The 25544-nt window shown below is 37.3% G+C and overlaps 1 protein-coding gene across 1 annotated transcript in view; it reads right to left on the bottom strand.

Annotated features, from left to right (window-relative positions):
• Positions 1-3804: 3804 nt before the first annotated feature.
• naa35 (N-alpha-acetyltransferase 35, NatC auxiliary subunit) overlaps positions 3805-25544 on the bottom strand; it is a 36000-nt gene continuing 14260 nt past the window's right edge. The window contains 12 exon segments of the mRNA NM_199550.1: positions 3805-4030; positions 6980-7060; positions 8614-8736; positions 9124-9264; positions 10283-10350; positions 10431-10567; positions 14258-14436; positions 17127-17225; positions 17310-17376; positions 21017-21123; positions 22499-22558; positions 22640-22818. Of these exon segments, the coding sequence (NP_955844.1) occupies positions 3971-4030; positions 6980-7060; positions 8614-8736; positions 9124-9264; positions 10283-10350; positions 10431-10567; positions 14258-14436; positions 17127-17225; positions 17310-17376; positions 21017-21123; positions 22499-22558; positions 22640-22818 (1301 nt within the window). The 3' untranslated portion in view covers positions 3805-3970.

The raw sequence follows: 25544 nt of genomic DNA, 5'->3' as shown, positions 1-25544 counted from the left end.
CTCTCTCTCTCTCTCTCTAATGTAGTTTAATCCATTTGTAATGACTTACTGTATAAACACCAGACTAAGACATGCTTATAAAACTAATAAAGCAACCAACGAGTGTGTGTGTTTGAGCGTGTAACTTTAAAAACAGCCACAAATCTTTGTTTTCATCCCATTTGTTTGTACTTTGACGTACTGAATAATTGATATGGTCTATCATTGATTGATTTCATTTGTACTGTATCTCCTTTTCCTTCGACATTCTGACTCCTGCAATACTGCTGTTTCATCTTACAAGCATTTGGATTCGAGGAGTTATTTGTCTTTAAAAGTCGGAGATGTGTGAGAGAACGTCTCAAATTCAAGGTTCTCTCCGAATCAAGGTTTTTTCCTCAAATTTCTCAAAACAATGTTGTGAACGCAGTCATTTCCCACTGCTTTTGCTTTGGTGTGAGAACATTTGTGCTTTCTGTGAGACGAAGTCAAAGCAAAGTAGAGCTAAAGTTCTGAAGAAGTCTGAGATCTGAAACATACGCAGCTAAGATTACAGAGGAAATCCTGGTTTATTTATGATCATCGCCCTCCTGCCATTTTGAAGCCTTCTCTATAAACCTGTCAGGCTGATAGAGGACTACCGTTTCGGATACAAGACAAAATGCAGTTCTTATGTGTCCAAAAAAACAGTGGCTCAATGGTTAGCACTGTCGCCTCAGAGCAAGAAGGTCGCTGGTTCGAGTGCCGGCTGGGCCAGTAGGCATTTCTGTATGGAGTTTGCATGTTCTCCCCGTGTTCGTGTAAGCTTCCTCTGTGTGCTCCGGTTTCCCGCACAGCCCCAAAACATGCGCTGTAGGTGAATTTAATAAACTAAACCAGGGGTTCTCAACTAGTTTAGTCATGGGACCCACATTCGTACATAGTCATCAGGCCGCGACCCAAAATTTCAGGAACTATAATATAATTTTAAGAATTATAATTCATTATATCAAGTAGTGACAGATAAATCATAGAAAAATCACCAAGGCTTACAAAAAACATTACTTTATTGCTGTCATTTAACAAAATGCATCAAATTATAGTAATATTACAGAGTAAAAACGTCAAATACTGTAAACAGTGGTTAGGGTAAGGGAAAGTTCAGTTGTCGCACACGGATTTCAAAATAATTTATATAGGCTACATATACGCTTATATATTTAGCAACATAATTCATGATATAGCTGTACATATAATATAGTAAAACACTCACTGGCCACTTTATTAGGTGTCCAACTGCTCGTTAACCAAAATTCCTAATCAGCCAATCACATGGTAGCAACTCAATGCATTTAGGCATTTAGGTTCCAGCAGATAGAAAGGCAACAATAACTCAAATAACCACTCATTACAACCGAGGTCTGCAGAACAGCACCTCTGAACCCACAACACATCCAACCTTGAGGCGGATGGGCTACAGCAGCAAAAGACCACACCGGGTGCCAATACTGTCAGCTAAGCACAGGAAACTGAGGCTATTTTCTTGGCACACCTTGGGCCTATTAGTACCAATTGAGCATCGTGTCAATGCCACAGCCTACCTGAGTATTGCTGCTGACCATGTCCATCCCTTTATAACCACAGTGCAACCATCTTCTGATTCTGATGGCTACTTCCAGCAGAATAATGCACCATGTCATAAAGCGTGAATCATCTCAGACTGGTTTCGTGAACATGACAATGAGTACACTGTACTCAAATGGTCTCCACAGTCACCTGATGTCAATCCAATAGAGCACCTTTGGGATGTGGTGGAACAGGAGATGCAGCAACTTTGAGATGCTATCATGTCAATATAAACCCAAATATCTGAAAAACATTTCCAGTATCCTGTTGAATCTGTCACAGAGGATTAAGGCAGTTCTGAAAACAAAAGTGGTCCAACCCGGTCCTAGTAAGGTGTACCTAATAAAGTGGCCGGTGAGTGTACGCCTGCGCATTTGTTAATTTGTACATTTTTATTCTCTATTTACTTAATTTTTAATTTCTTTGTTATCCCCGTTTAACGATGCTAAACAAATTATAAAGCAAACTGTTGCTGAAGTCTACTTAATAAATAGTAGCTTTTTTTAATAGTAGAGAAAAAAATAAATGAATAAAAATTCAATAAAATCTCTGGGCTATGTAACGTTGCGAGAAACTCATTTTGAAATACTAATTATTACTAATTTCTAAAGAGTTCTCAAAGATGAACAACACCTATTTGACCAAATTATGGGCATGAATTATGGACATGTTTTATTATTATGATCTCTCTCTCTCTCTCTCTCTCTCTAATGTAGTTTAATCCATTTGTAATGACTTACTGTATAAACACCAGACTAAGACATGCTTATAAAACTAATAAAGCAACCAACGAGTGTGTGTGTTTGAGCGTGTAACTTTAAAAACAGCCACAAATCTTTGTTTTCATCCCATTTGTTTGTACTTTGACGTACTGAATAATTGATATGGTCTATCATTGATTGATTTCATTTGTACTGTATCTCCTTTTCCTTCGACATTCTGACTCCTGCAATACTGCTGTTTCATCTTACAAGCATTTGGATTCGAGGAGTTATTTGTCTTTAAAAGTCGGAGATGTGTGAGAGAACGTCTCAAATTCAAGGTTCTCTCCGAATCAAGGTTTTTTCCTCAAATTTCTCAAAACAATGTTGTGAACGCAGTCATTTCCCACTGCTTTTGCTTTGGTGTGAGAACATTTGTGCTTTCTGTGAGACGAAGTCAAAGCAAAGTAGAGCTAAAGTTCTGAAGAAGTCTGAGATCTGAAACATACGCAGCTAAGATTACAGAGGAAATCCTGGTTTATTTATGATCATCGCCCTCCTGCCATTTTGAAGCCTTCTCTATAAACCTGTCAGGCTGATAGAGGACTACCGTTTCGGATACAAGACAAAATGCAGTTCTTATGTGTCCAAAAAAACAGTGGCTCAATGGTTAGCACTGTCGCCTCAGAGCAAGAAGGTCGCTGGTTCGAGTGCCGGCTGGGCCAGTAGGCATTTCTGTATGGAGTTTGCATGTTCTCCCCGTGTTCGTGTAAGCTTCCTCTGTGTGCTCCGGTTTCCCGCACAGCCCCAAAACATGCGCTGTAGGTGAATTTAATAAACTAAACCAGGGGTTCTCAACTAGTTTAGTCATGGGACCCACATTCGTACATAGTCATCAGGCCGCGACCCAAAATTTCAGGAACTATAATATAATTTTAAGAATTATAATTCATTATATCAAGTAGTGACAGATAAATCATAGAAAAATCACCAAGGCTTACAAAAAACATTACTTTATTGCTGTCATTTAACAAAATGCATCAAATTATAGTAATATTACAGAGTAAAAACGTCAAATACTGTAAACAGTGGTTAGGGTAAGGGAAAGTTCAGTTGTCGCACACGGATTTCAAAATAAAAGTCTGATATAAGCTCACATAATAAGTAATAAAATAAAATGTTGTTGTTTTTTTGACGACACACTCCGCGACCCACTTTTGGGTCACGACCCACCAGTTGAGAAACACTGAACTAAACTGTCCGTAGTGTACGAGTGTGTATGTGAATGAGTGTGTATGTGTGTTTCCCAATACTGGGTTGCAGCTGGAAGGGCATCGGCTGCGTAAAAACATATGCTAGAATAGTTGTCGGTTCATTCCGCTGTGGCAACCTCTGAAATAGAGCCTAAGCCGAAGGAAAACAAATGAATATACAGGAGGCTAATAATTCAACTGTAAAACCTGTAGAATGACGTTTTGGTTTCATATGAAAGCCACTGGAAACAAAACACGTGAGAAAGTTTTTTTCCTCCCAATTTAATAGATTTGAATCAACCAAACAAAAACACAAACTGTTCAAACCAAACCAAAGTGAGGGCATCCATAACTGTACCATTACAGCGATGGATATGAAGTTATTCAGCTTTTTTACAGAAGATGAGTCCAGGCCTGGAAACGTGGAGGATCTCATAGGATTTTGACTATGGGGAAGTATTTGTGAGCAGAGAAGTCAAATTCAGGAAGGGCCTACGGAGAGAAAATAGCTATGAATGCACTGAATTTCAACTCTGTGAATACCATTTATGTGCTCTTAATACAAGACATAATTTAGGCCCAATCCCAATTCTACCCATTAGCCCTATCCCTTGTTTTGCACATTCACGTGAAGGGGTAAGGGTGTATCGATTCTCTTTAGCTTGAAGGCATAAGGTTAAGGGGAAGGGCTAGATAGCCCTTGAAACTGAGATTTTTCAGGACCACACTAGAAACCAAGAGTAAGAAAATTTCCCAGAATACATCATCTACAACAGCCGCATGGCAGCACACAGAAGACAGGAGACGCACAAATTAGTATTTTTTGTCATTATTACACATTTTTACGACAAACAAACACGTTTTAATATATTCATAACCGCGTCTGTGTTTTACCGTCATGCTTAAAAAAAAACAAAAAAAAAAAAAAAACGCTAAAATAAAAACCGTTCATTTTGGCTATCTATAATCCCTATAATAACTCCTGTACAGCATTCCCACAAAATTCTGTCCCTCGATGACACTCGAATCTCCTGTCAGAAAAGTCTAGTGGCTGACAATGAGCTTTTTACAATGTCTGCTATGATGTTAATGTTGTTTTTGTGTGTTTATATAGATGAATGTGGCCACTGTGTAAATGCACAGTACAGTTACAATCTTATATCCACATTATATATATATGTTGATAACATGATATCGCTACCTTCAGTGATTTCCTGAAGAAAAATACCAAAAAAAAAAAAAAACAACACAACTGGAATTACTACAGTAGTCAAGAGATCTTGATGACGTGTGCAGGTGTTGTAGTTAGGGTTGTAACGGTATGAATTTTTTACGGTATGATAATCGTCTAAAACAATACCACGGTTTGACGGTTTCGCGGTATACGGTATGTTACAAATGTTACAAAATAATAGAACAGTGAAGCAAATTTGACTTTTTCCAAATAATATATTTTCAGTTACTATAAACAACACCACTTACAATGAACAAATAAAAAAATAAGAAAATAATAAATAATGTGTCAAAGTCCAAATAAACATGGTGCAAATCCTCAGTAAAAAAATAGATATAAATATTTACTATACTATAAATAGTTACATAACGAAACTAGATTCAATATGGAACATCTTTAGGTTTTATGTGCCAGCATGGATATGGTTGTCTGTGGATATGGATTTGGATATGGTTGTCTGCAATGCAGACAAACAGCTGCACCTTCATTTGCGTCTTTTGAAAACAGCAAGAGCAGCAGTTCGTCTTTGCTGTGTCACTGTTTTGTCATGTTTCTGTGCTGCTGTGCATGCAAAAGTACTTAGTATGAGAATTATTTCATGCAAAACTTTTTTTTTTTTTTGCGTTTTATTTAGCCGCGCATAAATGTATGCCTATCTCTCATTCCGTGTTGTTCAAAAAGCTCATTGTTGGTCCACAAACAAAAGCTAAACCTATGCTTATTGGTTGTGATAAAGCGAGTTTGAACCAATCTGGGCATGGAGGAGGGACAATGCATCAATGTATCATGTCTGGTTTGTCCGGAGACACAGTGACGAGCGTTTCTTTTCAAATCAGCGTTGTCAAATTTTGATGACGTAACCAAAAAGAAAAAAGAAAAAGAGAAAGGATTTCAAAGAGAATGTTATGTGATACAGCACTGGAAAGCTGAGATTCTCTTCTTTATGCCAATCTTTGAATTGTATGAATCGGATCAGCGGATCAAAAGTTATTAAACATTTAAGAGCAATACTTATTTTTAGCCGCGGGCGGCTGTCTCGGTCTTTAAGGGTTAAAACCGTTGATATGCAATTGTTCATGGTATGATAATCGTGCACGTTCAAATCATGGTAGACCGTCATACCGGTATATTGTTACAACCCTAGTTGTAGTAATGTCACATTTCTTAGGGTTAAATTTTGAAGCCCTTTTCTTTCACACTCTGTTTCAAGGGCCAAGGAGAACGGGTAGGGGAACAAAAATAGAACTGGGATTGGGCCTTTTATTGTCATCCTTAGTTTGTAATAATAATAAAAGAGAATTTCAGACATGTACTGTATATTAACACCTTTAAAAATGCTACCATAAATAATGCTAAAATAATAAAGTATAAAACAATTAATTAATAGGTTTAAAATGACAAAGGGAAAACGCTTACTGATTTAAAGGGGACCTTTTATGCAAAAATCACTTTTATAAGTGGTTTAAACCCAGTCGTGTGGCAACAGTGTGCGAGTATAACCAGCTTTTAATAGTAAAAATGTATTATTTAAATTTTTTATAATCACACTTGATATAAACAGTCTGCAGAGACACTTTGATTGACATTCTCCCTTTGTATGTGTCATCAGAGGGGGAAAGCCCCACCCACTAGTGACCATCTCTCCCTCGTTAGCATATGATGTTACGGTCTATTCACACGGGGTGTCAGCGTCAACGCTTCCCATTCACTTTGAATGGGTGAGGTCAAGCATTGCCGAACTGAATTGTGGGTCCATCGACGCCGCTTCAGTGGCGTTGCTCGCTACAAAAGTTGGGACTTTCTCAACTTTTCAAACGCCAACTGAAGCGTCAGTCATTGAGATTGCTGTATGCAAATACACCAGCTTAGACAGTAGACGATTGCGGACAAATGTCATTGGCTGACACTGACATGACGATCACGTCAGCCCCAACTTCAGACACGCCCTCTGTCAAGCACTGTGTGAATCAGCCGTTATTCTTGTTTTTGAATCTGCCACTATGCTGACACTATGCTATGCTCCGCCTTCATTTGAAAAGAGCACAATCTCATTTGAATATAAAGTCTATAAGGGTCAGTTTCAAAGAGTTATAAAATATTATTTGTGTGGTGTTTTGAGCTGAAACTTCACATACACACTCTAGAGACATCAGAGAGTTATTTTACATCTTGTAACAAGGGACATAACCATAATACATTTTTTGTACCTTGGTCTCCTTCTTGTGTCCTCCAGCCAGCAGCTTCATTACAACAATATTGGGTTTGGCCACTTTAAGGATACGATTAACCTAAAACAAGATTCAGCAACAAAATCATTTTTAGTGCAGTAATTGCTTGAGAAAGATGTTCATTCTAACATAAAATAAATGAGTTTTAAATATATTTACAGTGCATCTGAAAAGTATTCATAGCGCTTCACTTTTTCTAAAAAAATGTTATGTTAAGCTGAGTGATCGGGGGAGAAGGGCTTTAGTCAGGGAGGTGATCAATAACCCGATGGTCACTCTGTCTGAGCTCCAGCGTTCTTCTGTGGAGAGAGGAGAACCTTACAAAACGACAAGCATCAGTGCAGCAATCCACCAATCAGGCCTGTATAGTAGAGTGGGCAGACTGAAGCCACTCCCAGCCTGGAATTTGCCAAAAGGCATCTGAAGGACTCTCAGACCATAAGAAACTAAATTCTCTGGAGTAATGAAACTAAAACGGAACTCTTTGGAGTGAATGCCAGGCGTTACATTCGGAGAAAACCAGGCGCTCATCACCAGGCTAATACCATCCCTACGGTAAAGCATGGTGGTGGCAGCATCATGCTGTGGGCAGCAGGAACTGGAAGACTAGTCAGGATAGAGGGAAAGATGAATGCAGCAATGTACAGAGACTGAATGAAAACCTGCTTTAGAGTGCTCTTCACCTCACACTGGGGCGACGGTTCATCTTCCAGCAGGACAACGATCCAAAGCACACCACCAAAATATGAATGGAGTGGCTCCACAACAACTCTGTGAATGTCCTTGAGTGGGCCACCCAGAGCCCAGACCTAAATCCTATTAAACATCTCTGGAGAGATCTGAAAATTGCAGTACACCGTCACTTCCCATCCAACCTGATGGAACTTGAGAGGTACTGCAAGGAGGAATGGGCAAAAATTCCCAAAGACAGGTGTGCCAAGCTTGTGGCTTCATATTCAGAAAGACTCGAGGCTGTAATCGCTGCCAAAGCTGCATCAACAAAGTATTGAGCAAAGGCTGTAAATACTGATGCACATGTAATCCTTCAGGTTTTATATATTTAATAAATTTGCAACAATTTCAAAAACTTTTTTTTCACATTGTTATTATGAGGTATTGTGTGTAGAATGTGGAGGAAATAAAAGAATTTAATCCATATTGGAATAAGGCTGTAACATAAAATAATGTTGAAAAAATGAAGTGCCATGAATACTTTCCGGATGCACCGTATATAAATATATATATATATATATATATATATATATATATATATATATATATATATATATATATATATATATATATATATATATATATACTTGGGTCAAAATCATGTTTTGAACAAATTCTTAAAAGTTCTTATAACTCTGTTTCTAATACCAACATTATTTTGTCTGTCATTATGACAGTAAATAATAATTTATTGTTAATTTGCAAGTAACTTGTATTGTTAAGTGATTGTTTCTCAAAGATAAAAAAATCAGAGAACAAAGTTAAAGACAAAATGATTAGCTTATAAATTTAGAGTAATCATGATCATCTCTACTGTACATAACTCTGTTAATAAGACTAGACCGATTCCCAAAGCAATATAAGAACTGTCTGAAGTGTACCTCTGCATCAGGGCTGGTAACATTTTCCAGTATGAGTTTGGCCTGCTGGAAATGTTTACTGGCAGCCATATAGAGATCCGCTGAGCGAGGAGGAGGATTGTACTTCTTCAAATCGGACATTTCCTACATTCACACACAGGGATGGAGAGAAATAATATGAATAATAATTAATACATTACAATTAATTAATCATATACTTAATTATCTATTCATAATTAATAATAGAGTAATAATAATAATAAATATATATATATATATATATATATATATATATATATATATATATATATATACATACATACATACATACATCTTTTTTAATAATCATATTAGTCTTTTTTTCTGTATGGATTTATCAAATTTTTTATTGTTTTTTATGCATGTACACGTGTATTAATATTGTATTCATTGTTTATGTAATATTCGGAATACTTGATAAAATCACAACAAAAATGTAAGAGAATTGTATCAGTACACATCCCCTTCGTATATTGAATAAAAGTCATGCACCTTAAACTGGATGTAGTGCACTGGCGGTGGTGTGACCACACTGTTGAAAGGGGCGAAGCGATGCTCGTAGCGCACCTGCTCACTGTCCAGCTCAAACTGAGGTTTGCGCACCTTTCGATCCATATCCAGCGCGATCATCGTCTGACAGAGAGACAGTAGATTAAGTAGCAGAACCAAAGACATCTTTTTGTCTGAAACTATTTGTTTATAAAAACATTAAGTAAGTCTTTTGGCGTCTCCAGAATGTGCCTGTAAAAGTTTCTGCAAAAAGTACCCATCAGATTCCTAGATTACATCTAGATATTAGGTTAGAGGACATTTTAGCTGTTTTTGTAGCCTATGCCTTTATATGCAAATGAGCTGGTTCTCCCCACCCATCTTTCCCAAGTGCTTGTCTGCTTTAACTGCATGACGTCATATAAACATCAGTCAGTGACAGAGATGGACACGGATGAAGCAGAAATCCAGCACATCACTCAAAAATACCAAGTAAGTTCCATGTATTTGTGGTGGAGTTGGACACGGTGGCGCAGTGGGTAGCACAATCGCCTCAAAGCAAGAAGGTCACTGGTTCGAGCCCCCGTTGGGTCAGTTGGCATTTCTGTTTGGAGTTTGCATGTTTTCCAAGTGTTTGCATGGGTTTCCTCTGGGTGCTCCGGTTTCCCCCACAGTCCAAAGACATGCGCTATAGGTAAACTGAATAAGCTAAATTGGCCGTAGTGTATGTATGAATGCAAGAGTGTATGGGTATTTCCCAGTGTTGGGTTGCAGCTGGAAGGGCATCCTCTGCGTAAAACATATGCTGGATAAGTTGGTGGTTTATTCTGCTGTGGAAACCCCAGATTAATAAACGGAATAAGCCAAAAATAAATGAATGAATCAATGTGGTAGAGTTTATTCAAGCCTTTCTGAAACGATGAGTCCCACACAAATGCTGTTAGAACGTTTCAGTATACACACGTTTACTGAACTACGCAAATTAAATAGCGATTTTTGTGTCTTTATTACAAACATGCTCTGCTTAAAAAAAGGTTTTTAACTTGTAAAACTAACTCTTTTAATCTTTTAATCCCAGTTTCTTTGCAAAACCTGTTCTGTGGAAACTTTTAACACGTTGGTTATGCAGCATGTTGATAACGTTCACTCCAGTGTGTTTTACCTTGTACATGCCAGCACACATGTTCTGGTAAGCCTGGCTCATGGTGATCTCTTTACTCAGAGGACGAGCTGAGGAGACAGCGGAAAACATGAAGGCTTACGGCTGAAACATGACAATCATACAAAGCAGAAGAGATGAATATAGAAACCTTTCTTCTTCTTCTTGCTCTTCTTGCTGCTGCGCACTTTGAGCTGCTCCTCCAGGATTCTCTCCTCCGCCATCTGAGAGCTGTCGGCTCGACTCAACGTCGACATCAGCCACGCATACAAGAACTCTGAGAGATACCTGAACATGCATACATGGAGACAAAGACATGTAAACTTTTTTCAAACAACATTAGACGAGTTGACCAGCCTGTTTTGCTGCTGAACTTTAAGACTATATACCTCTGTTATGAATGGATAACGTCTTCATATGTTTAATATCTGTTTTATTGTGCCAACACCTAATTTAGGCCATATTAATACATTATAGCAGTGCTCCTTAACCACCGGGCCGTGGACCAGTAACGGTTCATGGATCAATTGGTACCTGGCCGCAAGGAAATCATTAATTATTTCTGTTTAATTTATTATCTGAGTCTTTTATTTTGAAAAATCTTTTATTTTGAAAAATTACTGTTTTCTCTTGTTTACATTTGAGTGCCCAAATTTAACCCACAAGCAACAAAACGAGTACGAAACAGATGCCTCTGGAAAGTTTCTTTGCTAAGAGGAACAGGCCCAGTGAAGGACCCACGAACTGCCAAGGAATGAATCCACAACCCATTTGTCAACAATTCAGGTGAATCCACCATGTCTGTCCAAGAAGATCAACTGATGGAGATCGCAAATGACTGCAGCCTTTTAGGTGCCGTTTGCATATCATGTCTTTTTTAGAATTTGCACAAGTTTGTTGTTTCCGATGGAGGTGCACGGCTTGCGCGCATAAGTGGTGTGACGCGAGACACGTGACAATAACTGAGCGATCAGCTTCATACTTTGTATTGAATATACACACCGAGGTAGACTAATCATCTCAGACAAACACAGAACACCCAAACACTGCAGTGCTTTTTAATTTGCTCCATAAATAAAACTTGTATCAGAGTGACAGCAATAATTTGCTGTCGCCAAGAAACCTACAACCTATTAAAAACCGCAACCCTATAACCCCCCATATATATTTATAAACAATTGTCAGTAGATGACAATTTAAAAACACTTAAAATGCTAATTAACAGCCAACGGACTTCAAACAATGGACAGTACCGATAAAAACAACTGTTCAGCATAATTCCTTATCTCAGTTAAATTATGTTCTAAATTTTAAAATAAACAATTAACTATTGACTGATAAATATTTCGACAGTCATCAAGGAGGCCAAAATCTAAAACTGGCCAAGAAAAATAGCGGCTTTTCATTTTCTGTTGGTCTTGGTACACAGTGCAACTACAAAAGCTTTAAATAAAAATAAAAAATGTAATCAAAACTTACTGGTCATTTATTAACAAAATGCAAATGGTGTATTCCGAATTTGCTCCATAAATAAAACTTGTATCAAAGTGACAGCCTAGAAACCTACAACCTATCAAAAACCGCAACCCCCCCATATATATATATATATATATATATATATATATATATATATATATATATATACACACATATATACACACACACACATATATATATATATATAAATATTCATATATATATATAATATATAATATATATATATATATTAGGGATGCACGATATATCGGCGGCCATATCGGTATCGGCCCATAAATGCTATTTTTAGTATTATCGTTATCGATCCGATGTCTAAATTCAGCCGATATCTTTAAGCCGATAAATTACGTAATTGTACAGACCTGCGTGCCGCGCACGCGTGGGCGGAACTTGTTCAGACTTGCCCACTGCACTATAATGGAGCTCTCCTCACACTGTTTATTCCTTCAAAGTCTGTCATTTCTTCATGTGGTATTGCTGTACGTTAATAAGTTAGAAAGTATACATGTTCCTTATCATTGTAGATGTGTTTGATTGAGTGTCATTGTGTATTTTGCTTTAAATCGCCTCAGGAAAAATATTACATGTGTAAACCTTTCCTGCTCCGTCTCTTTGTTGTGTAGAGATAGCAGGGGATCTTAACTTATTACTCCAGGACCGAATAATGTTAGTTTCGTGGTGAATTGCCTTCTCTTTTAGTTGCAGCCGGTGAATGAATGAGGATACATGTAACTTGGTCCAAAATATGTATTACTTTCCGTGTGGTACAACAAATCAGTCACCTAAAATAGTCTCATTGCCCAAAAAACGCTCCTCCTTTCTCTCTCTCTCTCTCTCTCCGCTTCACACACACACCCCAAACTGCAGCTGGACCCGCACATTTTACAACACGTGTAAACATAACAGTTGTTTGTAATCTGATTATTTGTTATTATCAACGCGTTGCTTGTCATGTTGTTGATGTAAGATGTGTTCAGTTTAATCGGAATATTCATATTGATTATGACGAACGCGTGAGCTGTTACCGCGCGCACACACACACTGTAGCACGGGGGAGAGGTGTATCCAGTCATAGAGGCTCTCGACCAGCCGCTCATTCTGTCTTTATATTCAGCTCTGTGTTTGCCATAAAGTCAGCTCGATGCAGGTTTTGTATGAAAATCTGACTCTGATGGCAACTCTGCCTCTACAGTTGAGTAAAACGCTCAGTGGTTTATCATAAACTTTTCATCGATCATTTTCCCCGCAATAGATGGCAAGAACGAGCACAAAAGTGCTGTCTGATTGACAAACAGCAGCTACATGTTGAAAAGAATCTAAAACGCCAAATAGGAGGAATCTGTGCGGCATATATTTATATATTTAGCTGTTCGCTTGTACGGTGGCTCTGAACTGTCAAAACACCTCTTAAAAAGGCTTTTTCGGACATGACGTATTTGTACATCACTGTAACACGTTTTATTCAATACCATTTGAGCTGGTTTCAGTACTTAGTGCTTTCATTTTCATCTTATTTAAATATATTTAACTTGCTTGTTGATTAAATCCCATTTTGTTATTTAACCTTATTCATTTTATGCAACAGTCAAGTTGCATGTTAATTTGCTATGAAGAAAAGGAAATAATTTTTTGCATGCTGATTTATGTGAAATCTTGAATATAGGTCTATAATCACCTTGCAATTTTGAAGTTAAAGCTTTTTTGCTTTGAGTATAGACTATTTAGTTCATAAGAGCAGTTCAATCTTTTATGAAGTTTGCTGTATAAAAATATATAATTTTGAAATATTTATAAATATCGGCCTATACATATCGGCCTCCAAGTCTGAAGAATTATCGGTTATCGCTATCGGCCAAAAAATTCATATCGGTGCATCCCTAATATATAAACACACACGCACGCACGCACACACACACACACACACACACACACACATATACATACACACACACACACACACACATATATATATACATATATATATATATATATATATATATATATATATATATATATATATATATATATATATATATATATATATATATATAAATATAAATATATATATATATGTATATACACACACATATGTATAAATATATAAATATATATATATATATATATATATATATATATATATAAACATACATACATACATACACACACACACAGTCAAGCTTTAAATAAAATCAAAACTCACTGGTCATTTTTTAACAAAAAGCAAATGGTCTAATCCGATTCAACGATCTATGCTAAGCTAAGCTAAAAGTGCTCCCACCAGACCTGGAGATCTGCTGAATGGACTCAAGAATGATTAAACTCATGTGTTTAAAATATGATTTAGCATTTAAATATTTTTATGTGAATGTTTGTTTAACAAAATGGTGCTCACGTTTGTGCATACAGTGTGTTTTGTTCTGTACCCATGCTTCTGGGTCAGTCTGTAATATTTAAACTGTTGTAGCCATTTAGTGGTCGTACCAGTAGATGTAATAGTATTCGTGCATGCTGTAGAGCTCCAGTTCAAAGCCGCTGAGCAGGTACTGGATCATGATGCGCAGGTTGTGGTAGAGGATCCAGGTGCCCAGACAGGCTAAATGCTGCCGCTGCGGCTCCAGCTTCATCAGCAGACCGTGCAGAGCAGCGTCCACCTTCTCTGCCTGAACAACAACAAAAACACACTCGATCATGACCTACAATTTCCATTAAGTCATTACATCAACGATCCTCACTGCCTGATATATACAGATATATACAATATAAAGTAAATGAGTAATGGTCATGGTGAGTAATATCTTCTCCTGTTCATCTCACAAGTGCACTGCCTGACACATGATTAGTGTGTCTCTCTGTCAACAGTGAGGACTTCACATGCAATAAATTTAGGGAAATAGTCCTCAGAATTAGAGACACACCTGGTAAGAATGTTTAAGGGTGGCACGGTGGTTCAATAGTTAGCACTGTCGCCTCACAGCGAGAAGGTCGCTGGTTCAAGTCCCGGCTGGGTCAGTTGGCATTTCTGCGTGGCGTACAGTCCAAACGCATGCGCCATAAGTTAATTGAATAAAACTAAATTGGCTTTAGTGTATGAGTGTGTGTGTGTGTGTGAATGGGTGTGTTTGTGTGTTTTCCAGTACTGGTTTGCTGCTGGAAGGGCATCCGCTGCGCAAAACAGATGCTGGAATAGTTGACGGTTCATTCCGCTGTGGCGACACCTGATAAATAAGACTCTAATCCAGAAAAATTAATGAATAAAGAGTGTCAGGACTCCAAGAGGGTTCACAACCATGAAACTCCAGAAACTGTCGTAAAGACACAGGCTGCGTCCGAAACCGCATACTTCCATACTATATAGTACGCTAAAATCAGTATGCGAGCCGAGTAGTGTGTCCGAATTCATAGAATTTGAAAATCAGTATGCGAGAAGTACCCGGATGACTTACTACTTCCGGCGAGATTCTGGAGTGCGCATCCCATGCACGCTGCGCTATCCCATGATGCCCCGTGAGCGAATTCATGAATGGGAGTGAAGCGACGCAAATGACGCAGGAAGGTCGCGTGACCATGACTAAATGGCGGATGTAGTTTGTCCGAATTCCATTCATACTTTTCACATTCATACTGTATAGAACGTACTTTTCTAACGGCTGAGTAGTACGTTTAAATTCAAATGCAGTACCTACTGAGTAGTAGGCGGTTTCGGACGCAGACACACGCCTGGATCTGAGCCCCTCCCCTAAAGTATCATCAGTCTATAGCAATTGATGATTGGCTCATTTACTAGAAGGTGAATTTCATTTTCTAGAGCGCCCGTTACATCATTCAGCATTTATAGGTGAGATGTGTAAGACTGACACTCAGTGGTTAAACTAAGTATTGCAGTTTAAAATCAAAACACTTTTTCACATGGCCTCTTCTCTGATGACTCCATGCAAATGCAGGTTGCCAGATTGACGACACCAACAGAAGTGAGCGTGCCTGACTATTAAGCCTACACTGTAACTTCATGCAACAACATGCAATGAAAGGAATCTTTTCCATGTTTAAAGGAGTTAAACAGAATTTTTATTTTAGAAATGATTTCTCAGCCATTTTCTTAACAACATAAAACTACTATGACAATGACGACCTCAGGTCCTGATTTTGTGCTTTATTCAGTGTTAATGCTACAAATGTGAGTTTGAATGGCATTTTACATGACATGTATCGCCTTAATGAAAGCAGCAGCATGTAGTTTACCTGAGATATTGTAACTAAAATAAACATAGGCCTATAACTTAGATTGAAAATGAATGTTAGAACGGCGTCTCAGTGTAAACCAACAAATATCAGCATGTACTTTTGATACACATTAAAAATGAAATGAAATACAGTGCGCTTTCCACCAAGGAAACCCAAGATTCTGAAATGTAATTGGGAAAACTGGCAGTGGGCTGGTTATAGAGACCAAAACAAATACAGACATTCTGGCACGGAATGCACATTTTTAAAGTAAAAAAAAAAACAGGCGGAAGCATTGTTTTTTAGGTAAACAAGTAGATTTACTTAAGGCTGATTTATACTTCTTCGTCAAACGCCGGCGTATGCTACGGTGCTGACGCATAGCCCTTCGCCGTGGCCGTCGTTGACGTCCACCTCTCAAAAAATGTAACTACACCTTGCAACGACGCGTAGCATAAGCTCTGTGATTGGTCGGATTGGTAGCGCTGACGAGTCTGGGCGGGACTGAGAGCCGCGCGAATGGCGCGAGCGATTGTTTACAAGTGTGGAGTCCCGTGAAGGAGCTCTGGATGGAAAGTTTTGTTTTGTGTTTACCTCATAGTTAAAGTTGTTGCAGGTCCGCCGGTTTCTGCCTCAAAATGAGCGAGTTTGAGACACTTGTACATCCCGGAAGTGTTCAGGAAAAGCAAAAAAGCAGCAAAGAAACTCGGCACAGAGGAACATTTACACCTCACTGCCAACTAGCGTTTCGGAAGTGTTAATGCAGACCGACAGAGACAGCGCGCAGAAGTATAAATGCACAGCCACGCGCGTTGCATGCGCCGTGAGTTACGCCGGTCACCTGACGCAGAAGTATAAATCAGGGTTTAGCATGTTTCTTAAATATCTGCACAAATATGCTGTTTTTATGCTATCGAGTATTCAAAAACTTACATACAGCACCTTTAAAACTCAGCAAACTACACTTTTAAGTACTCTATAATCTTTGGTTGGAAAACAAAAAGGAGGACAGGTAATAAAAAAAAAAGACAATTCTAATATTGGCTTAATGTTGCCTTATATAATTGTAAATGTGGTCGATGTTTGATTGCAGTTTACATGTAAACAAAGGAAAATCTAATCTACACACCTCATCCTGAAGTGTGGCGAACTCCTCCAGAATGTGACCCAGTTTGTCTCTCTGTCGGGCTCGGTTGTGTCCGTGAATCTGGATGAGGCTGCAGAACGGCTGTTGCAGATAGTAATTCTCTTATTTGACCATGTTAAATCAAAAAACACAGTTATATCTATTTGAATAAAATTAATCACAAACCCGCGTGCAGTGTGTGACAAAGGAGTCGATATAATCTTTAGCCTGGTGGTTATTATTCAAACTGCATCTGTGAAGAAGAAGAAAAAAAACAAGAGTTAAAACAAGTTAGGAACGTGATATGATCTTTAATTGATTATAGTTTATCACCAGATTCAAAATGGTGTGAACTTCCCATTACTGCACAATTTTTTATTACATAATAAATGACATTAAATATAAATGAACGATGCTGTTCTAAAATTATTTTAAAGAGTAATGACAATTTTAATGACAATGTATGACAAATTCAGTTTGTTCCACTGAAAAAATGTGCTTAAAAAATTTCAAGTCACAATTATAATGGCCTCATGACAGTCATGTTTATGACAGACTTATGACAAGTCATGTCGTCTTGATAATAGGTGCGTTCGACTTCATGCAGCGCTGCGCAGATCGATCGAAATCTGTCTTAAAGCTGTGCATTCTGGTTAGAAATCTTGTCCGGATTGATGCTGCGCCGACGCCACGTGACTGTCACATGTGGCATCAAAGTACCGCGACAGCGCTCCGAGATCAGACGGCAAACTCAGACCATGCAGCTTCTGAAGAGCGACTGCAGGAGCTTTGATGACGACATTTTACACGATTTACACGATATTACACGATTGGCCGAGTTCACCACATGACAACAAACACGTGTATTTCGGGTTTATAATTGGACAAATTCCGATTCAAAAGTTTCAAAACAAACAATTCACTTTTCACACCCTCTCTATCCTGTACACATCTTGCTTATTAAAAGACTACAAATATTTTACTGCAGTAATCATCTTTTGTTAAATAATCTGGTTATAAAGGTTAGCTTGTTTGCACAGGTTTATTTTTAACTTTTTTATACAGACTATTTACTGCATTCATCTCCATGAAAGATTTAAATGATATATTTTATTGTATATTTTAGTGAATAACCTAAATAAGTCTTAAAGACTTGAAATAAGAAAATCATCATCATTGATCCTGCCACCCTAAAGCTCTCTTAACAAATTAAAGTAAAGAACTATTTTATTAAATAATTATAAAATGGTTTTATTATTATAATATAAATAGGCCTATATATTTTATTTCCTGTCTAGCAGTTTAAAGGCTACCTGCTCTTTCTGGGAAACTTCTACATAGCTCACTTATTTTACCTTTTGTTCTTTTCAACACAATCTTTTTGGATTAAAATGCTTTTTTGAAAATTCATTCATTATCCAAAATAATGTCATTTATTAAGACCTAATCAAAACACCTTGTTTTGCTTTTTACATTGGAAATTTTTATATCTATAAATGTACATATATGTAAACCCATTTTTAGCATATTCAAACAAGAAGTATTAGCCTAAAGGTTGATGTTTAACTCCTAGAATTTATGCTTATTACTTTGTATTTAATAGACCTGTTCGTTTTTATGTTTATATTAACCTCTCATTTCCTCTTATTTTTCTCATGCATTTGTTATATATTTTATTCATAATTCTCTCTTATTGTTTAAAAAGGAACTACAGTTTGTAGAAACTGCATTCTGTTTTATTTGTAAATGTTTTGTTGTTATAAATAAAAACAACAAAAAAAATATGATGACGCCATGTGATCGGTCATCATGACTGCAGCAACTTTGAGTCCCGAAGTGTCCAGCTGTCCGTCTTGACGGCTACGTTTTCAACTCCGCCCCCGCCTGCGCTCGGCTAATCTCGTTGATCACCGGCTGCAGCTGAGCTTCATGTCGAACGCACCTATTGTCAAGTTGTCATAATATCATCTTTGCATTTAAAGTGACATAAGTGGGCAAATGACACTGAATGACAGATATCCAAAGCATACAAAAAGTCTCATTCATATTCAAGATGTGTCATATCATGATTATAAATGTGTTATGACAGTCTAATAAACACCCATTCAAATAAAGAGTTTTTCCATAAGCAGGATTTCTGCAGGTTTCTCCTAGTCAAATTAAGACCTTTTTAAGACCATTATGAATGACATCTTAAGGCCCGTGCACACGAGACGTTTTTTTCTCACGTTTTCTGTCGACGTTTAACGCCTCGTAACTAAATAAAGGGCGTCAATGTGATTGTGCACACCAACGCGCATAACAGCAGGCGCAAATATCGTCATTTAAAAAAAAAACGCCTCATGCTCGTTTTGTTGTTTTGACGTGCAGCGTCAAAACCTTCTCCACCAATCAGATTGGCACTTTTGTTCACGTGCACGGAGCTGCTTAAGTTACCGTAAACAGCACTTGGAGGCACTCAAGCGCAAAACTGTCAATGCGAGTGCACACTGAAGAAGATGCCCAGAGGCGATATGAACATGGAGCTGCTTATTGCACTGGTAAACAACAATCATTTTTTCATCGCTAGAGCTTGCTTGTTCAAATCACCAGTAAAGTTAACAACAAGCGTGTGAACTTCCGCTCCTCCACTTCTTCTGTGTTATAACCGGGTGTCAGAAGCTTATAGTTGTGCAGCGCCATCTAATGACAAAAGAGTGATTAAGCATACTCTTCTGCTTGACGCCAGTGAAAAGCGCTTGAGTTTGAACACTGAAAAACATCTCGTAAAACGCTGACGATAAACGCAAATGAAAAAGGTCCCGGTGTGTAGGAGCCTTTAGACTTATACAGGACTAAACGATAAGTATTCTTTTCTAATGATCAGCGGATAACATTAAAATTCAAACATGGTAATTTCTTAGCTTCATGTTTTAAATAATTTGTTAAAACAAGTTAACTCTAGTTATATACATATAATATTATTCTCAGCATAACTTTTGTTTAAAAAAATTAATGAAATTAAAATTTAATTGTTGGTTGTACTGATCGGCTAGCTTTACATGGACGAAGGAAAATTAAGAATAGTTTAAAATTATTTAAGACCTACAACACAATATTTGAGCGAATTGTACACTTTTTAAGTATTTTTATTTAATTTTTAATTTAAAACCCTGCAGACACCCTGAAATTTAGTCCAAAAGTTAAATAAACTAGAAATAGATTTTCCTGCCAATGGTTTGAATCCTTTGTCATTACAGGTTCAAAAAATTGTGTGTTTAGCCCTTGTTTTCATGCGCTCTGGAGTGATTTTGAAGCTTAATTTGGCCACAACTTTTTGTGTTTCAGCAAAGGTAATGATTTTAGGTGGCAAATCTTATTTTGACACATATTTTAAGAAAATCCTTTAAAAAACAAAACAAAAAAACAACAACAACAACAACAAAACACTCCTGGCAAATTGACTACCCTTTCGTTAGGTTCAGGGCTGTTTTTGCCCTATTGACTTTCATTATAAAGACATTTTTGGATTGCAAAGGCATGACATCATATAATAATGCATTATTTATTATTGGTGCAAAGAGGTTGTAAAATTTTTTGTAAAATTACAGAATGTTTGCAGATATAAAAATATCCTCCACATTTTACTTATGCAAAAAAATTATAATTAAATTAAAACAAAATATTATAATTATTAAGTACCAGTGATTATATTTATTTTGTCGTTTTTACTGTTGATCATCAGTTGTAGTGCAAAAAAAGCATAGTTTTGGGCTTTTATATGGAGTTTTAAAAATGGTGTTATAATGGAAGTCAATGGGGCAAAAACAGCCCGGAACGAAATGAAAGGGTAGTCAATTTGAACAGTTCACAAGGGTTAAAAAGTCAAAAGTACAATGTAACTAAACACTCACTTTGAGGAAAGAACAGGTGGACTGACAAAACAGCGCAGCGCATCTTTAATCATATCCTGCATCAGATGAGTCCCAAACACCTTCTTGTTGTCGATCAGAAACGTGGTCTGCATCACACAAAAACAGTCAGGTAAGGGTTAAATCTATGTGTTCGAGACCTATTATACAGTTGAAGACAGAATTATTTGCTCTCCTGTGAATTTTGTTTCTTTTCAAATATTTCCCAAATGATGTCTAACAGATTTAGGAATTTTTCACAGTATTTCCTCTAATATTTTTTCTTCTGGAGAAAGTTTTATTTGATTTATTTAGGCTAAAATAAAAGCAGTTTTTAGATTTTTAAAACCATTTTAAGGTCAATATTTTTAGCCCCTTTAAGCAATATTTTTTTCTGATTGTCCACAGAACAAACTATCATTACACAATAACATGCCTAATTACCTAACCTAACTAACCCGGTTAAGCCTTTAAATGTCACTTTAAGCTGTATAGAAGTGTCTTGAAAAAATATATAGTCAAATATTTATAACTGTCATCATGGCAAAGATAAAATAAATCAGTTACTAAAAATGAGTTATTAAAAATATTATGTTTAGAAATGTATTGAAAAAATCGTATTTCCCTTAAAACAGAAATTGGGAAAAAAAATACAAGGGCCACTAATAATTCCTGAGGCCTAATAATTCTGACTTCAATCATATATATATATATATATATATATATATATATATATATATATATATATATATATATATATATATATATATATATATATATATATATATATATATATTTTTTTTTTTTTTTTTTAAAGGTCTGTTTTAGTTTTCTGGTTTTAAGTTTGCAAAAAATATGAAAAAAAGGAGAAATGAACTAATTCTGTTGTTGGACAGCAAAAATGTATATTTACCAAGCAAGAAAAAAGATAGAGGGATAGGTTGGTCAAGATGTAGTAAAGAAAGTAAGAGTGAGAATTTATTTAGATTTCTTATTTCATAAAAATGTGAGAAATATTGAAGATTTTGAAAATGTGTGGAATTTTTAATGAAATGTTATACTCTGATAAAGATGGAGAATTATTTTTGGCAAAATGCCTCGAGTAAAATGTACTTTTGTTAATGCACTTTTTTCACATTTCTGGGTTTCTCATCAGCAGAAGTTGTCATAGTATAATAAACTGAGGTTGCAGTGAACGGAACAACAAATACAACTTTTACAACCCTATTTGCTGAAATAATCTAATAAAATCAATGATAGTGTTATCAATACTTTAAAAAAAAAAAGGGTACAAAATGTGTGAGAGTGATAACAGCAGCCAGAAGAGAGAACAATGTCAAATGTCCATAATCGCTGCATTAGAAATACCTCACATAAGCAGTCATTTTTATTTTTTTTTATTTTGTAATTTGATGCAAAGATTATATAATACATAAAGTTCAAGTCAGAATAATTTGACCTCTTGACCTGCAGTAAAGATCTCACCTGCAGTAGAGATCTAGACAGCACACATGGAGACTGCTCACTGAATTCACAGAAGAAATCCTGAATGCACAGAGATGCGAGGATTAGTGTCATTTATTTGCAGCGCTATTGTAAAATGTGTTGACGTCGGGAATCATTTACCAGGATGCTGTGCAGGTTGGTGATGTTGATGACCTCACACACGCTCTTAATGCGCTCAATGAGTTTGCTGAAGTAGTTGACCATCTCCTCTCGCTTGATGATCTTGGCATATCGGGGGAACGTAGGTGGGAGCAGGCGCTGGTTAACCAGAGGCTCAAAACCCATCATGATCGGGTGATCTGATAAAAAAATAAATAAAAAAATTTAATTAAGACACATGGTGTGTTAATTTATGGAATATAAAGGCAATAATTATACAAATTATTATCATTTCACAAAAAATTATTTTATAGACCTTTTTCATGGCTGCTGCATGGAGGGCGCCATAGCGACCAGCGTCTTCCGGTAGAATGCTAAAAACTTCCGTTTACAGCGTGTACAACTGGTAATTTGCACTCCGAAATGGGTTTCAATAACGTTTTTAATGGATAACAGCGTGTTTTTGTGACACACAACTTAGAAATGTGTCTGTTAAAGCCGTTATAATCTGTCACGTGTGGTTCAAACGCGTCAGAAATACGAGAAAAACGTTCTCCTAGTTCACGTGTCTGCCGTCAGAAATACAGTGTGTGTGTGCGTTCCCGGCCTGTCAGCTGTTAGCTCAGCGGCTATTTAACACACACACACACACACACACACACACACACACACACACCGAGAGAGAGAGAGAGAGAGAGAGAGAGAGAGAGAGAGAGAGAGAGAGAGAGAGAGAGAGAGAGAGAGAGAGAGAGAGAGAGAGAGAGAGAGAGAGAGAGAGAGAGAGAGAGAGAGAGAGAGAGAGAGGAGAGAGAGAGAGAGAGAGAGAGAGAGAGAGAGAGAGAGAGAGAGAGAGAGAGAGAGCAAACCAGAGTACTGGCATGAAACTTAACAGGTATGAAAGTCGTGCAATTTACAAAAATGATCAATAAAAGTCTGTTACTGATCCTCTGCTGCTGATTTGCTGTTCATTCTAATCGCGAGCCGTTTGTGTTTTATTTCGTGTTTTGTTTTTACCACGGTTTGTGTTTTTCTGTCATTTCGATATGACACTAGCCTATATTTTCACTTTGTCACAGTTATTAAATCAGTGTGTCAGTGGCACAGTACAGGCTACGTGTGTGTGTGTCAAACATTTTGGTGAACTACATTTGTTTGGGCTGGTTATATATTTGAATTAAAGAGAAAATGTTGACTTTAGCGATGACGAGGCTTCATTTAAACTGCAGAAGATGCCGTCTGACAACAAGGGAAAAACGCCTCACAGCAGCTGTTTTCCATCCTATTAGATCGCATTTCTTTAAATGATCAGTCCAGGAGATGGTGCTGATGGACAACAGTATTCGTTCACAGAGGATAAAAGCTGGTAAAACAGATTAAAACTATCGTTTCAAAGCTGTCCAAATGTGACTGTTTACACGCATCAGCTGCCGACCGGAAGTTCTTCGCATTCTCCTTGCGCATACACGCAAAGCATCATGGGTAATTTTGCGTTCCAAGAAAAAGGTCTATACTGTCCCAAATTTTTTTGATTTGGGGTTGTATATTTACACTCACTGGCTACTGCATTAGGTACACCTGTCCAACTAGTTAAAACAAAATTCTAATTAGCCAATCACATGGCAGTAACATTTATGCATGTAGACATGGTCAAGACAATCTCCTTCAGTTCAAACCGAGCATCAGAATGGGGAGGAAATGTTGATTTAAGTGACTTTGAAAGTGGCATGATTGTTAGTGCCAGACGGACACGTCTGAGAATTTCAGAAACCTCTGATCTATTAGGAATCAGGAAGTTTGAAGTTGTGAATCATCTCAGACTGGTTTCTTGAACATGACAATGAGTTCACTGTACCTAAATGGTCTTCCCATCACCAGATCTTAATTTAACAGAGCACCTTTGGGATGTGGTGGAACGGGAGATTCGCATCACCGATGTGCAGCCGACAAATCTTCAGCAACTGCGTGATGATATCATGTCAATATGGACCAATATCTCTGAGGAATATTTCCAGTACCTTGTTGAATCTGTGCCACGGAGGATTAAGGCAGTTTTGAAGGCAAAAGAGAGTCCAACCTGGTACTTGTTAGGTGTAACAAATAAAATGGCAGATGAGTACATATAAATATAAATTCATTCATTCATTTTCTTTTCGGCTTAGTCACTTTACTAATCTGGGGTCACCCCAGCGGAATGAACCACCAACTTATCAAGCATATGTGTTACGCAGCGGATGCCCTTCCAGCTGCAACCCATCTCTGGGAAACATCCATACACACTCATACACTACGGACAGTTTAGCTAACCCAATTCACCTGTACTGCATGTCTTTGGATTGTGGGGGAAACCAGAGCACCCGGGGAGAACATGCAAACTCCACAAAGAAATGCCAACTGATCCAGCCGAGGCTCGAACTAGCGACCTTCTTACAGTGAGGCGACAGCACTACCTACTGCGCCACCGCGTCACCTATATATATATATATATATATATATATATATATATATATAATTTTATTTATTTTATTTTTTTTTTCCAAACATTTTGGTTCTTGCATCACTTTTCCAAAAAAGTTGGGACAGGAGCAGTTTAGGGCAGGTAATCAGGTAAATTGGTTAAATAATGATGTGATTTGAAACAGGTGATGTCAACAGGTGATTGTAATTATGATTTGGTACAAAAGCAGCATCCAAGAAAGGTCTAATGCTTTGGGAGAAAATATGGACTGAGGATCATCCGTTTGCCAACAAATCTGTGAGAAAATTATTGAAATGTCATTTAGGAGCCCGCTACTGCCCTCTGGAGGTTCCATTTTCGGCTGCTCCCGCCTTCAAGACTAAAATAAAAGGTGCAGTCTATACGACCAAGGCAACCTGAGGTGCTGAAATATAATTGTGTAAACTGGCAGTGGGCTGGTTATAGAGGCCA

This window comes from Danio rerio, chromosome 8 (assembly GCF_049306965.1).
Source record: "Danio rerio strain Tuebingen ecotype United States chromosome 8, GRCz12tu, whole genome shotgun sequence".
NCBI classification, from domain to species: Eukaryota; Metazoa; Chordata; class Actinopteri; order Cypriniformes; family Danionidae; genus Danio; species Danio rerio.
Note: the sequence above shows the minus strand (reverse complement) of the source record. Positions and strands in the feature narration are given on the sequence as shown.